General features: G+C 38.4%; 1 protein-coding gene across 2 annotated transcripts in view; it reads left to right on the top strand.

The window, feature by feature from the left end:
* The window catches only part of chchd6a (coiled-coil-helix-coiled-coil-helix domain containing 6a), a 107,410-nt gene that overhangs the window by 62,612 nt on the left and 29,955 nt on the right, over positions 1 to 14,843 (top strand). For both annotated transcript variants that reach the window (XM_059333783.1, XM_059333782.1), the window contains one exon: positions 9,441 to 9,576. In XM_059333783.1, coding sequence (XP_059189766.1) covers positions 9,441 to 9,576 — 136 coding nt within the window. The remainder of the gene's footprint in view (positions 1 to 9,440; positions 9,577 to 14,843) is intronic.

The following is a 14,843-nucleotide window of genomic DNA, read 5'->3' as shown; positions in this document are numbered from 1 at the left end:
GAGTCGGAGTTAAAAGGCTGTCTGTCTGCCTGGCCGTTGTTGTTGCGCTGTAAAAGAAAAACCAACCAGAATCATGGTGTGCAGCTCACATCATTTCAACCCCAGTACATTTAAAACGTATACATTTCATGTTTTAGGAGCAGCATGAATGGATGGAAATGGTGCAGTAGTTAACCCTGTGGAGTGTCCAAAAGCTCCAAATACAGACTTCTTCATGACGTCCAGACTAGAAAACAAAGCAGCGTGGAGCCCTACTGTAAATTCCGTAAATGACCTAAAAAATAGACACAAAAAGACACAAAATGACTTAAAAGAAGACACAAAAAGACACAAAATAACTTAAAAAAAGACACAAAATAACTCAAAAAAAGACACAAAATGACAAACAAAAGACACAAAAAAATGACCAAAATTGTTACACTAAACACACGCACAATGATGAAAATTCCTTAGAGTTTTTGACTCTGAGCATTTCTTAGTCTCCATAATGTAGCTTGGAGTGTCTTTTTTTCTTGCGAATTTGCCACTTTAATCTTGTGAATCTGCAACTTTTTTTCTTGCAAATTTGCCACTTTTAATCCTGTAAATCTGTGACTTTTTTCTCGTAGATTTGCCACTTTTTTCTATTAAATTTGCAAATGTTTTCTTGAAATATTACCGCCCTCCCTATATATTTTTTTTTCATACTTGGCTCTAATATGCCGTCACTAACGTGTCCTTGTGGCATCCCCTGCTTTCTGGGCGGCGTATGTGGTGTGTTCCGGTTCCTTGACAAATACAAAACAATATTTTCCCAACTTTTTTTCTTATAAATCTGTTACTCTTTTCTTGCAAATTTGCCACTTTGATCTCGTAAATCTGCAACATTTTTTCTTGTAAATTTGCCACTTTTAATCTCGTAAATCTGCAACTTTTTTTCTTGCAAATTTGCCACTTTTAATCTCGTAAATCTGCAACTTTTTTCTTGCAAATTTGCCACTTTTAATCCCGTAAATCTGTGACTTTTTTCTTGTAAATTTGCCACTTTTAATGCTGTAAATCTGTGACTTTTTTCTTGCAAATTTGCCACTTTTAATCTCGTAAATCTGTAACTTTTTTCTTGCAAATTTGCCACTTTAATCTCATAAATCTGCAACTTTTTTCTTGCAAATTTGCCACTTTTAATCTCGTAAATCTGCAATTTTTTTCTTGCAAATTTGCCACTTTAATCTTGTAAATCTGCAACTTTTTTTCATGCAAATTTGCCAGTTTTAATCCTGTAAATCTGTGACTTTTTTCTCGTAGATTTGCCACTTTTTTCTATTAAATTTGCAACATTTTTCTTGAAATATTACCGCCCTCCCTATATATTTTTTTTTCTTACTTGGCTCTAGTATGCCGTCACTAACGTGTCCTTGTGGCATCCCCTGCTTTCTGGGCGGCGTATGTGGTGTGTTCTCGTTCCTTGACAAATACAAAACAATATTTTCCCAACTTTTTTTTCTTATAAATCTGTTACTCTTTTCTTGCAAATTTGCCACTTTGATCTCGTAAATCTGCAACAGTTTTTCTTGTAAATTTGCCACTTTTAATCTCGTAAATCTGCAACAGTTTTTCGTGTAAATTTGCCACTTTTAATCTCGTAAATCTGCAACTTTTTTCTTGCAAATTTGCCACTTTTAATCTCGTAAATCTGCAACTTTTTTCTTGCAAATTTGCCACTTTAAATCTCGTAAATCTGCAACTTTGTTTCTGTTAAATTTGCCACTTTTTTCGAATATGCCGTTGCACATTTCAATCGACATTGAGCCCAATCAGCCTGATCCCTTTACATAATTTCTGCGCAGCAAAACAACCAAAAAGAACTCTTAATGAATTCCATTCTACGGGTATGGAATTACTTCTACTTGGAGAAGCTATGCATATTCATTAGAGCTACTTAAAATATAAGCAGTGGCTAAAGTACCTGCGGCTCTGAGAGAAGTGAAGTACTCCACCTCCACTTCAATGTTGATGAGAGACCAAGTGAAGTCAGAGTGCCGGTACAGAGAGGACCCTCTCGTCCTGGTTGTGATAGGGATGGAGTGATGGGAGAGGACGAGTGAAGGAGTGTGGAGATACAAGATAGGGGAGAAGAGGATGTGTGCCCTCAGTCAATTGAAAAGCTGTCAGGTTGCAGCCGCATACAAGCTACAAGCAGGAGATAAGAGGCAGCTCTGTCTCTCCGCCTGTTTTCCTCTTCACCTCTCCTGCCCTCTTTTTCCCTTGTTATCATCTCTCTTTTTCTCTTTACTCCACCGCCGCACCAGTATTAATCAAGCCGGTAATGGTAAAGCAGTCTGTTCAGGAATTCTGACCCTCTGACATGTCAAATGCCATTTCCTGCCTCGATAGATAAGGACGGACCTGTTTACCTCACGGTCTCCGGAGTATCGAGGTTCTTTAGGGACAGGGAGAATCTTTCCACATGTCTTTCTCTCCGCACCGGGGATTTAACATTTTATCATCAAAAAGACCTGTCCAACTTTAGCCCTTTGATGCACAACATGGGTCTAAAGCAGGGGTCTCAAACTCGCGGCCCACGGGCCAATTGTGGCCCTCGTGAGGATATTTTGTGGCCCCCACCTTGATATGAAAGTTTAATGTGAGTTTTATATGAATGGCACTTTACAGTGTTGTGTGTGGAAGGTAGCTTTAATTACTTTAAAAAATAATAATTTTGCGTCTTTTTTAATAATTTTGTGTCTTTTTTTTATCATTTTGTGTCTTTTTTTAAACAATTTTGTGTCTTTTTTGATAATTCTGTCTATTTTTTTTATATACTTTAGTGTTTTTTCAGTCATTTTGTGTCTTTTTTTGTAATTTTGTGTCTTTTTTTGTGCCCAGGTAATTTGAGTTTGAGATCCATGGTCTAAAGTGACCCGATATGTATGAGTTTTTATTTTCTATATTTAATTAAAAGTTTATTTATTTGCAATTAGTTTGTTTTTGATCATCATACATCCTAATTTTATGTTTTCCGTTATTATTTTTTGAACACAATTGAAAATTGGCGTGAACACTCTCCATGGGTCACTTGACAAGAAAATTCTCCGAGACATTTGAAATTTTAAGATGGCGGCCATTTTTCAAGATGGCCAACACCTTAATGGAGCAATTAAATTATATAATGGCTTATTTGGTGATACAAGCATGCAAATTGGCATGAGCAGTATCTGTTGGTCACTTGATAATAAGCCACCCACAGTTACTTAAAATTCCAAGATGGCGGCCATTTTTCAAGATGGCCACCACCTTAGTGGAGCAGTTAAGCAATATGATTGTTTAGTTAGTGACACAAGCATGCACATTGGTGTGAGTCTCTAATGGTTGACAAAAAAACACTCCCAGCCACTTGAAATTCAGCTCAAGAAAAATGGGAGCCAAAACAAAAGTGTTGCTTTTGTACATTCTTAGTCTGGGACAGCCCAACTAAACACCAACACAAGTCCAGTATCTCTGTCTTTCCAAGCCACCTGTGACTTCGAAGAAGCTCGCCATATACCCCAGCTATAAAAACAGTGACAACAACAGCAACCTCCTTGACGAGAGGACATAGAACTACACGAGTACTACAAGAGTCATAGGGGGAGAATGAGAGCGTTAAACAGAATATCAAACATGTGTTAATCCTGACAGTGTAGGCTCAAGTTTGTCAGGGCTAAGAGAGCCCAGCAGACTCCAGGAACAGAAGGCAGACAAAGATAGACAAAATACAGGAGTTTAATAGTTGGTGATACGTGTGTGTGATGTAGATGCCTGGCCTGAAAAACGTGTAGTTCCTGTAGGAGCCAGTGGCCATGCAGTGTGTTGAGAGTCATTCAGAGATAAACTCATGGTTCTTAGTTACTATTACTTGATTTTAAATATGCTCATGACCATGATGTTTTGTTTGATCTTTTTTTTTTTTTACCTTGGTACTGAAAGAATATTTCTTTCATCACCAATTTCAACTCAAACATTCACCTCACTACTGAATAATTCCAGAACTTTAAATGATTAAACTAACTGCACTAAAAGGAAGATTAATCTTGGCAGAAAAATATGGTTTAATCAGAGATGAAAAATTCACTTAAATTGTTTGGTCTGACCAAAATTTTCAGTTACTGAAAAACATTCTTTGGACCTCTTGTGAATAGAATGTTACCACAAATATTGGTAACTACATTTTTCACCTAACCAACCCACATTGTTATGTTGTAAGAACAAGAAGAAGAAGAAGAAGAAGAAGAAGAAGAAAGATGTGATTTCCGTGCGCTAGTCAGAATAACAGTTTATAATCAGATTTTTAAAACTGTTCATGTGCCAGCAGACAAAACAAACCACAACAATTAAAAGTTGAGTCAGTAATGTGTTTTTTTTTGTTTTTTTTTGCTTGGGTCACCCTCCCTCGACACAAAAGTAACTTTACCACTGTATAAAAAGATTGTTTTTCCCAACACCTAATGTTTAAAGAGACATTGAAAAATGCAGTTGTTTCAGTCATTGACATTGGAATACACAGACGGCAATTATAAAAAAAAAGTTCAGGACACACTAAAGTCACACACGATACATTCCATCCATCCATCCATCCATCCATCCATCCATCCATCCATCCATCCATTACTACCCATCCATCCGTCCATCCATTACTATCCATCCATCCATCCATCCATCCATCCACCCACCCACCCATCCATCACATCCAACCATCCATCCATCCATCCATCCATCCATCCATCCATCCATCCATCCATCCATCCATCCATCCATCCATCCACACATCCATCCATCCACACATCCATCCATCCATCCATCCACACATCCATCCATCCATCCATCCATCCACACATCCATCCATCCATCCATCCACACATCCATCCATCCATCCATTCATCCATTTTTCAGAAAAAGGGCCCGATGTTCCCCACTGTTGCGGGGTTAGGGTTAGGGTTATTTGCCATGGAATTTGGCAGAAATGGTAGAAAAAGTAACAGACCGGGGAACATAGGACCCTTTTTGGGAAAAAGCGGGGGAAAAAAGGGTCCTATGTTCCCCAGTCTCATACAAAGAGGGGAACATAGGACCTGGAGAACATAGACACGCTCCCGTCAAGACTAGAAAACCATATTCCCAGTGTGTTGGCACACAAACAAAATGTGCAAACTTCCACTGAACTTGTGTTGCAGCCCTCAAAAGTCAGTCACAACATTGGATTCTCTTCATTATTCGTCCTCGGGCGCTACTTTCTGTGAGATGTTAACAAGATTTGCTAATTAGCTGCCTCAAACACAGCCCAGATACCAATACTTTGTAGCTGACAGGATAGAAATAAAATGGCATGTAGGACAAACAATGCTTCACATGTTCAGCCAAAGCCATTAAGGAAAACACACAAAATAAAAAAACATCAGTGGAACTCCGATAGATGCATGGTTTAGAGGCGATAAAAGCATCTTCGTTATCAGGCTCGTAGCTTTGCCGGAGGCTTTTGTAGTTGCTGGTGTGTTTTGTGTCTTTTCCATTTTCCAATTTCTCCCCTTTTATTTCTCTCTCTCTTTGTCTCGGTAAGCTGGTCTGCGTGGTCCAGAAGTCTGAGGCCTCTGTGTTTCGTCCGCCTCCGCCTTCGCTGCTGGAGATTAAAAATAATGGGCAGCGCCATTAATTAAGCGACTAATCTTACTGTTTATGTTTTGTCATATTTACCACTCACAGATGCGTGAAGAACTCTCCCAAAAACGACTGCTCCCACACGCATTTAAATGCTTTCACAGCACATACACACATTAACAGCAACAAGAAGCCAGTACGCGGCTAAAATAGAGAGCTTGAATGAATATTTTCTTTGATCCTTTATAATAAATACAATCTAAAGTCACTGTTTAATATGAATTTATAATCTGTTTTTTTTTTAAATAAGGTATTTTCTGACATTTTTAGATACTGTGAGCAACAAAATTCATTACCGTAACACATTTTTAAATAAAAAAACAACAATTTTTTTTTTTCTTGCTTAAGGGTAGCTGGTATCACCAAAATGTTTTATTAATTTTATTAAAATATGCACACATTTTAATGCAAACAATTCTATCATCACCGTAACATTTAACCATTTTTTCTCATCAATTTTCATTCAGATTTTGTTCTTTCTACATTGTTAAAAACCATTATATTTGATTATATTCTATTAAATTAGATATTCTTCAACAAATGTATATTTATTTATATAAAGGTTATTAAATATTTATTGTATATAAGTGTGGGGAAAGCATGACATTTTTTATCTGGATGCATTACGGTAATGAATTTGTGAATCAGATTTTGTTCTTTACACATTGTTAAAAAAAACATTATGTTTGATTATATTCTATTAAAATTAGACATTCTTAAACAAATGTATATTTATTTTTATAAAGTTTATTAAATATTTATTGTATATAAGTGTGAGAAAAGCATGACATTTTTTATCTGGATGCATTACAGTCATGAATTTGTGAATCAAAAATATGTTTAAAAATGTTATTTTAATACAAAACGATGAATTGTGCCTCATTATGGCTATATTGTTCATTCATATAAAAGTGAAATACATTTAGTTTAATAAAGTATGTCCTTATAATCTTCACAGACAGAACTTAGACTGGCTGTCAGCGACGCCGCTTTACCTCGTTCCAGCTAAAAAACCAAGGCCTCAACTCGCTCTCTCTCTGTTTGTTTATTTATTTATTTATTTATTTCTGTAAGCGGCTCAGTTAATATTGTTGATTTAAGACCTCACCTTCAATTTGGTGTAGCATGTGGACGGAGCTTTAGCTTTTGCTGCGGCTGAGCCAATTTTCTGCTTCAAGCGCCTTTAATAAACCACGCAGCGCTATCAGGAGGCTTTGGCTTCCCTGATGAAGGCCATTTATTTCAAATTAAAGGAGAGTTCCTTATCTTCGGTGGCCTCAAACGGCGAGCGAGATAAAGATGGCGCGCTTTGGTGTCGTCCTCTCTGTGTTGTTAATGTGATGAGAGAAAAAAAAAAAAGAGGGGGGGGGGAGAAAATAAGAAAGGAGACAGAGTTTGAGAGAAGACAGAAGACAAAAAAGTGCGGAAAAGACAGATTAAACAGGCGAGATAAACCATTGGAGGTGGTGTGCGGTGTAGGGGGACCAGTAATCTGATAAGCTGTCATCTTTTTTTTTTAAATGTTCTTGTGAGAGAACACCAAAGAATGCTTCATTCTTCCATTTCATCGTTTAATCTCACTTCCTTCCTTTATGTGTTTTTCTATCCGTCTGTTCATTTTCCTCTTTAACCTCCATCACCCTTAGATAAACTCCATCCATGATACTGTTTGTGGAGATAAAATGTGTGTGTGTGTGTGTGCCTGTGTGGATATGGATACGCTGTAATTGAAACGCGGGGGTCAGCTCTCCTCCGTGAATCAAAGCCAAAAAGACCCTTTAATTTGGCTTTCAATTAAATCAGGAGTTAAATGCTCCTCACAGAGGAAGTGTGTGTGCAGGGGCACAGTTGACGATGCGGCGGGGTGTGCGTGTGTGTGTGCACGGTTTGTGATGCTGTCTTGTTTACGGTGTACTACAAAGTGTGTGTGGGTGTGTAAATTTGTGCATGTGCCTTTTCTGTACCTGCGTGGGCGTACATAACTCACTTGTCTCTGCTTCAATCAGTCAGAATCCATTACAGCGAGGCGCGGCGGCGGCAGCAGGCCTGTCATAGTTAACAATCACGCAGATAGACAGGCAAAGACCAATTATAATACAGCCCACATATCAAATTAAGCACGGCGGATTCAGTCTCTCAAAGCACACTTTTCTGCTGTATTTGATCAGAATGATCCTGCCCACTCAATTAAATATGATTTAGCACTAATTGCATGATTTGCAGTGAAGCACGTAGCCTACACACCATAGGTTGTTAAACAGGTTGCAGTCGGCGAGGTTGGTAATTGTTTTTCATCTTTGTCTTGCCTCATTTAATCAGACCTCTTCTTTTTGGTGCGTGTTTTTTTCATTTTATTTTTTTCTCTCATGTAGAGCACAGGAAAAAAAATACTATGTGAACAAATAGAGAAAAGAGTTGATGCTGGTTTGAAGACAAGGGGTGGTCACTCCAAATATTGTTTTGATTTTTTTCTTCTGTTCACTCACTTTGCATTCTGTCCATTGATATGGATACAAACGATAAAAGCGATTTTTTTAGAATTGATTTTGTAATATTGATTTTAAGGACAAGTGGACATGTATCACGCAGTTCAAACTAGCATAATATGGGACCTTTAACATTTTCAGCATTTTTTCCCACCTGCGTTAAACTTCTGCACAGTACTGTATCATCCATCCATCCATTCTCGTCCGCTTATCCGGGGCCGGGTCGCGGGGGCAGCAGGCTAAGCAGGGCTGTATATATCAGATATTATTGAATTTTCTGTTAGGACTGAGTTGAACTACATATTGTACATATTTACCAAGCAGCAGCTCTGGTCCTGAAAAGTGAAACCAATGCAGAATTTTATTCTACTAGTGCAGTGCCCGTAGGAAGTATCTTTCCGCCCGTATTCTGCTTAGCTGTCAGTTAATAAAGTTTTGTTTTTACTGTTTTCAATGGATCAGGTCCAAACTCTACTACATACGCCGTTTGGTAGCCGCAGGCTAATATTAGCTAACAGTTAAAGTTGTTTTTATCACACTAAACTGTGACTAACTGTTTTTAATAACTCCCTGTCACTAAACACATGCAGCTTTCAAAATAAGAGTGTTAACAGAATCCACAACAGAATTTACAAGAAGACTGTCAAAATAAGATGCCTTAAATAAAATATACAATCACCTTTATTCTCCTTTACAATAATTCATTAAAATATGAAGTCATTAAGATCAGTGTATATGATGGAATAGTGGCATTAGAATGTGTGAGAGGCAAGGTTATAATAGTTTTGGATTTTTCATCAGTTTTAGTTTTAATTTCGTTTTGATTTTTTGTTTTCACAATCAGTTCATTTTAATTTGTTTTAAGAGTGAGTTTGCTAGTTTTCATTAGTTTTTGCCTGTTTTACTTTTTCTATCTGAGTTCCATGTCCGTATTTGATCCATTGTTCCCGTTTTAAATTAACTTGTTTGTCTGTTGCTGTTTGTTATCTTGTTTTTTACATTGTCAAATTACTAATTTAATTAACTAATCCATTATCAGTATTTGTTATGACCATAAAAGATCAAACCCGAGTTAAAGTGATATGTGAAACTTTGATCTACAAAACATTCAGAATTTGATGCATCTGGTGCAGTTTTCAAGCTTCAGATGTTGACTTTTTTAGTTTCATTGATCTTTTAAAGTGATTTTTTTCAGTCTGCATAATTAAAACTCCAATTCAAATTACCAGACAGAGTATTTTTCACATTCATAACTCCATATCTCTGTGCTTGTGTCTGTTGCAGGTCTCGTAATACAGACCCGGTGTGTAGTGGGCTGCAGGCCCAGATCTTATCGTGCTACAGGGAAAACAGAGAGCAGACCCTCAGGTGTTCAGACCTGGCCAAAGAATACATGCGCTGCATCAATGCTGCAAAGAAGGTGAGTTTTCTCTTTTGCATTTGGAATATCAGGGAAGGTGCAAAGGATTACAATGTTTCCCTACATTCATTACGTGCGCCGCTGCTAAAATTTCACCTGATCATTAATATCAATGCGCCACTAATGATTTCTACTCGCACTCTATGAGCACAACAACACACAACGTTATTTTCAACTTGTTTTGAGTCATCAACGAGCTCATCAAATCCTGTCGGACCTCTTAGGACATCAACGTAAAAGGTAACGTTCGCTAGATTTAGCGACTTTTCAGACCCCCCTAGCGACTGTTTTTCAAAAAAGCGGCTAGCGACAAATTCAGCAACTCATTCTTGCTCCTCTTAACGAGCTGCCGGCGGCAAAGTCCTCCCGCTGCAGTCTCTCCCAGCTGCAGTCACAGAGCCGGAGGGGACGTTAAACCTCTTAGTGTCCAATCTGGTTTACAGTCGGAGTCTCTTTTGGGTCACTTTAGCCTTTAGTCCCAAGGCCGGATTAAGGAGGAGAGTTGAAATTAAAGCAAAGTAAGGCCAATGTGGTTATGCCTTAAACTAGCATTCTTTCTAAAGGTCAGTAGGTGGCAACCCCACTGGTTACAAAAATGGCCAGATTGTATAGAAGTCTATGAGAAAATGAACGACCCTACTTGTCATTTAACTTGCAGCGCCATGTTTGTTTTGTAAGTTAGGGTCTCATGAGTAAAATAAATGATAAAGCAGGGTATGCTTTAGGGCAGGGGTCAGCAATCTGAGGCTGTTTGTTGAATTTTTTGTAATAAATCATTTTTTTGCACCACTCCTGACTCTGGCAATTATGTTAGATCCCCTTTATTGGAAGCCTTTGGTAGGGGACCGTAACAGTGCCACAACTGACATGTGGTGGTTTAACCAATGGCAAACTAGCAATAACTTTGCAAGAGAGTTTTTCTTGTATAGTGCTCATATTTCTGAATAAGGAGGAGGATTGAAATTGTGACAGAAGACAGAGCACTTGCAGTTGTAAACATATTAAGGGTGTTTTTTACTCACTTTTTGTCTTCCCTACAACGTTATTCTTCTCTGCTACAGCGTCCGTTACAAGTCAATTATGCAAATGAGGCGATGACGTCATTTGCCACAGACACAGCAGCACCACGGCTGAAAAAAATGCTAGTGGAAACACTGGATTAATATACCAAAAGTTTAATTACAAATTGCATTTAATGTGTAAGCACTTCCATGAATTTGAAATAGAAAAAAATCCTAGGTATAACTTAATTATGAAGACTACTTTCAAATAATACTAGTTATGATAATACTTTACTTCACATGGCCCCTCAAAGAATCAAGGATATGTGGAAGTTGAAGACATAACAATCCAGTCTGAGTGCTGCGTTTGATGTTTCCCATGGAGAGAGATGATGTTATTTTCAGAGCAGCACTCTGTCTGATGTAAAAGAAAGAAATTCATTTTTTTTCTCATGTTCTCCAGATTATTCTGGGGGAGTTAAGGACCCAAAAAAATCATATTGATAGGATTCTGAGTGCTGTCACTTTAGGTTTTTACACAGAGAAAAATCTCGTCATTAGAAACAGCTTTCAGAGTGAATGTCTGATGTAAAAGTATGAAATCCGAGTTCTCCAATGCTACCAAACTTGTTTTCCTACCAATGCTGAGAATGACACCTTTTCAAAGGCAAACATAGTCTGGTTTGCTATGACATAAGTCCTCAGTCGCAGTTCAGCTTGTCACTCTTTTGCTTCTAATTTTAGCTAGTTGACAGGTACAAAGTCATTTAAAGTGAGTGAGAAAGAAAGAAAAGCAGGTTGCAGCAAAACAAGACATTTTTTACAGATATTAATTACCTTCTTGATATTTTCTGCATATGACATAACATTGCCGTTGATATGAGTTCTCTAAGTTTTTGAGTTTAGTTCAGAATTCCTGATTTTAAGTAAACAAGACAGGGTGTTGCAGTGAGATGCAGCAATAATGTCTGCAGTCGCAGCTTTAAGATTCTAGGAGAGTTTAAGAGCTGAAGTGTTGCACTGTCGGGTGTAAATATGATTATATAATCCCAAGGCTTCTTTTTCTGAACATAAGCATTAAACTTATGCATTTTTTTAAAAGTTTGAAAGTATATTCTCTAACCCAGTTCCTCATTATAGCAAATATAAGCACATACTGTTTATGATGCTGATGATATAAGCCATATTTTACAATACAATACAATACAAATGTATTTATAAAGAGCATTTGAAAACAACAGTGTTGACCAAAGCGCTGCACAACAATAAGCATTGAATTACAGAATACAGACACTTTTAAAGACAAGAATTCGGACCACAAAAGGAACTTCCTAACACAGTATTTCTCAACCTTTTTGAGTCGCGACCCCCAATTTAATATGCATGTTGTAACTAACTGTTGCAATAACTTGCTACTTTGGGATTTGTCAGAAAAGACACAAAATTACCCAAAAAAGAATCAAATTGACCACAAAATGAGACAAAATGACCAAAAAAAAGACACAAAATGGCCCAAAAAAGAAATACAATGACCAAAAAAGACACAAAATGACTAAAAAAAGACACAAAATGACCAAAAAAAGGAAACAAAATGACCAAAACAGACACAAAATTATCAAAAAAGACACAAAATGACCAAAAAAGCCACAAATGCCACTCTACAGAAATAATTTATACATAGAAACGTAGGAAAATGTGTCTTCTCCCTCACAATCCTCTGGTAAAGCTGTCAGAGTTATAGTTTGGGCGTAGGACGCACAGATGATCCACCAACATCACCCACAGCCTCATAGACCGGCATGGAAAAAAGGAGGGAAAATTTCTGGAGAAAAGCAGAGGCACCAGTTTCTTCCGATCGCTCTAAAAAAACAATTTCTTCTTTTTTTTTAAAAAAACACATATGTAGACGTTCAGGAAGAACTCAGGAAGCTCAAAGTGAAGTCGGATCAATGATAGGTATTATGGTTTTGCCAAAAATGCTTTCTGTTCGAGGGGCAATTTTCACCTGTTTCCACCTCTCACAGTGGCGTCAAATTCCACAGCTGTTGATTTCAGTTGATTGCTCTGCTCTGATTGGTGGGCGCCACCTGGCCCTTGTTGCTTGGCAACCAAAGCTATCACACGGACAAACACATCTAACATCCTCTTTTCTATTTTGCAAACAGTTCAAATTGTAATCTAATAATGTATGGGTGAAAGTCACAGGCCAGAGTCGAGCACACTCACAATTTCTTTAGAAATTTTCTAGTTTACATTTTTACTGTCTTCGGGACATTTTTGGGCATCACCATTTGGACAGGAAGCTCTGAAAAAAGCAACTATGGCAAGGTGGAACAACAAGTGGACAAAGTTTGTTCCTAAACAAAAGTGAATATTGGGTTTGCTTAAATTTTCTTTGAAACCTACAATTACTTTTATTATTTTTAATGTATTTATTCATACTTTTTACTTGTCTGATAATCTTTAACTATATTTTGTCAGTTATAGGGCTCCATAGTTGAAGCAGCAAACTTGCATGAAACATGAAATTTCCCGAAGGTGATTTTGGTTTCATGTCGTTTTCTGATGCAATGTTAATATAGTTGTTGTAGTTTTGTCTTGGTCTTTCCAATAGAGCCGTCTTTGTCTTTAAGAAGTCAAATCAGGTTGTTAAAGTTTGTATTTACCGAGTCAAAAGATCATGCCTTTTTTTTTTTTTTTCCCTTTTTGTTAACTTTTTTTGTATTCCATCTGTGGTGAAAAACAGTTAAGAGCGGCTGCTTATGCATGCACTCAGTAAAATCTAGCCTTTGTACTTTCGCTTTCAGCATTCCACATTCCTCAATTGGATCTGCTGCTGTATTATTCAAAAGCAAAGACAAGTTCCTCTCCTCAAGTATGTGCATCGCTGCAGCAGTTTTTAAGTTACAAATTCACAGAAAGTTAGAGAGAAATGTGAGCAGCAGCAGCAGCAGCAGGAGGAGGAGGGTGGAGGACAGACAGAATACTGGAAGCTTGCCCTTCCAAACTTCGTACAGTAGAGACATTTGAAGGTGTAGCAGCTCATCAAGCACCCGGACAACGTTTCCCTCCGCCTCATGGAGCTTCAGCTCACATCTCTCTGTGTTGCTCAGGGGCACTGAGGCTTCCCCCGGCATACACTAATACAGCATGTGATCATCAGCTCACACTGATTCCTCTGCTCTAGTGCTGCTGGAGAGTGTGTGTGTGTGTGTGTGTGTGTGTGTGTGTGTGTGTGGCTGCCTGTACGTGTGCACACTTTCAATAGCATCTGTAGTTTTTGTATCTGTCTTGTTTAAAACCCGTGCAGACACAAACACACTTTTATATACACACACACACTACTAAACCTACAGTTGTGTTCTTGTATTTCGACACTTTAAGGATCCAAATGTAGGTGTGTGTGTGTGTGTGTGTGCGTGGATGCATGTGTGTGTTTGTGTGCATGCATGTGTGTGTACGATTGTGTGTACGATTGTGTGTGCGTGCGTGCATGTGTGTGCGAGTGTGTGTGTGTGTGTGTGTCTGCGAGTGTGTGTGTGCATGTGTGTGCGAGTGTGTGTGCAATTGTGTGTGCAAGTGTGGGTGTGAGTGAGTGTGCATGTGCGAGTGTGTGTTTGTTTGTGTGCGTGTGCAAGTTTCAGTGTGTGTGTGTGTGTGTGTGCGTGCGTGCGTGCGTGCATGTTTGCGTGTGTGTCCGTGCATGTGTGTGTGCAATTGCATGTGTTTGTATGCATGTGTGTGTGCGAGTGTGTGTGTGTGTGTGCGTGTGTGTGTTTTCAAAGATCCAAATATTCTCAAAAGTATTGGCAGTGCACGTGCGTGCGTGCATGCATGTGTGTGTGCTTGTGTGTGCATATGTGTGTGTGTCTGCGTGTGTGTGTGCGAGTGTGTGTGTGTTTTCAAAGATCCAAATATCCTCACAAGCATTGGCAGTGCACGTGTAAGCGTGCATGCATGTGTGTGTGCTTGTGTGTGCATATGTGTGCGTGTATGCATGTGTGTGTGTGTGTGTGTCTGTGTGCGTGCATGTGTGTTTTCATCATATTAGCTGGTGTGAGATAACGAGGAGTGAAGTGAAGACTCTTTGAAGACTGTCTTTAAAAGAGCACAGCAGATCTTACACAATATCTTTATGTGTGTGTGTGTGTTGTGTGTGTGTGTGTGTGTGGATAGCGCGCTACGTTGCGTTCTGCTTTAACCTACACATCAAGGTCTTTCCTCCTGATTAGCCCCTGAGGCTTCTCCCTGACTTTCACCCAATTT

This window comes from Centropristis striata, chromosome 5 (assembly GCF_030273125.1).
Source record: "Centropristis striata isolate RG_2023a ecotype Rhode Island chromosome 5, C.striata_1.0, whole genome shotgun sequence".
NCBI lineage: Eukaryota > Metazoa > Chordata > Actinopteri > Perciformes > Serranidae > Centropristis > Centropristis striata.
The sequence above is the reverse complement of the archived record's forward strand: the minus strand, read 5'-3'. Positions and strand labels throughout refer to the sequence as shown.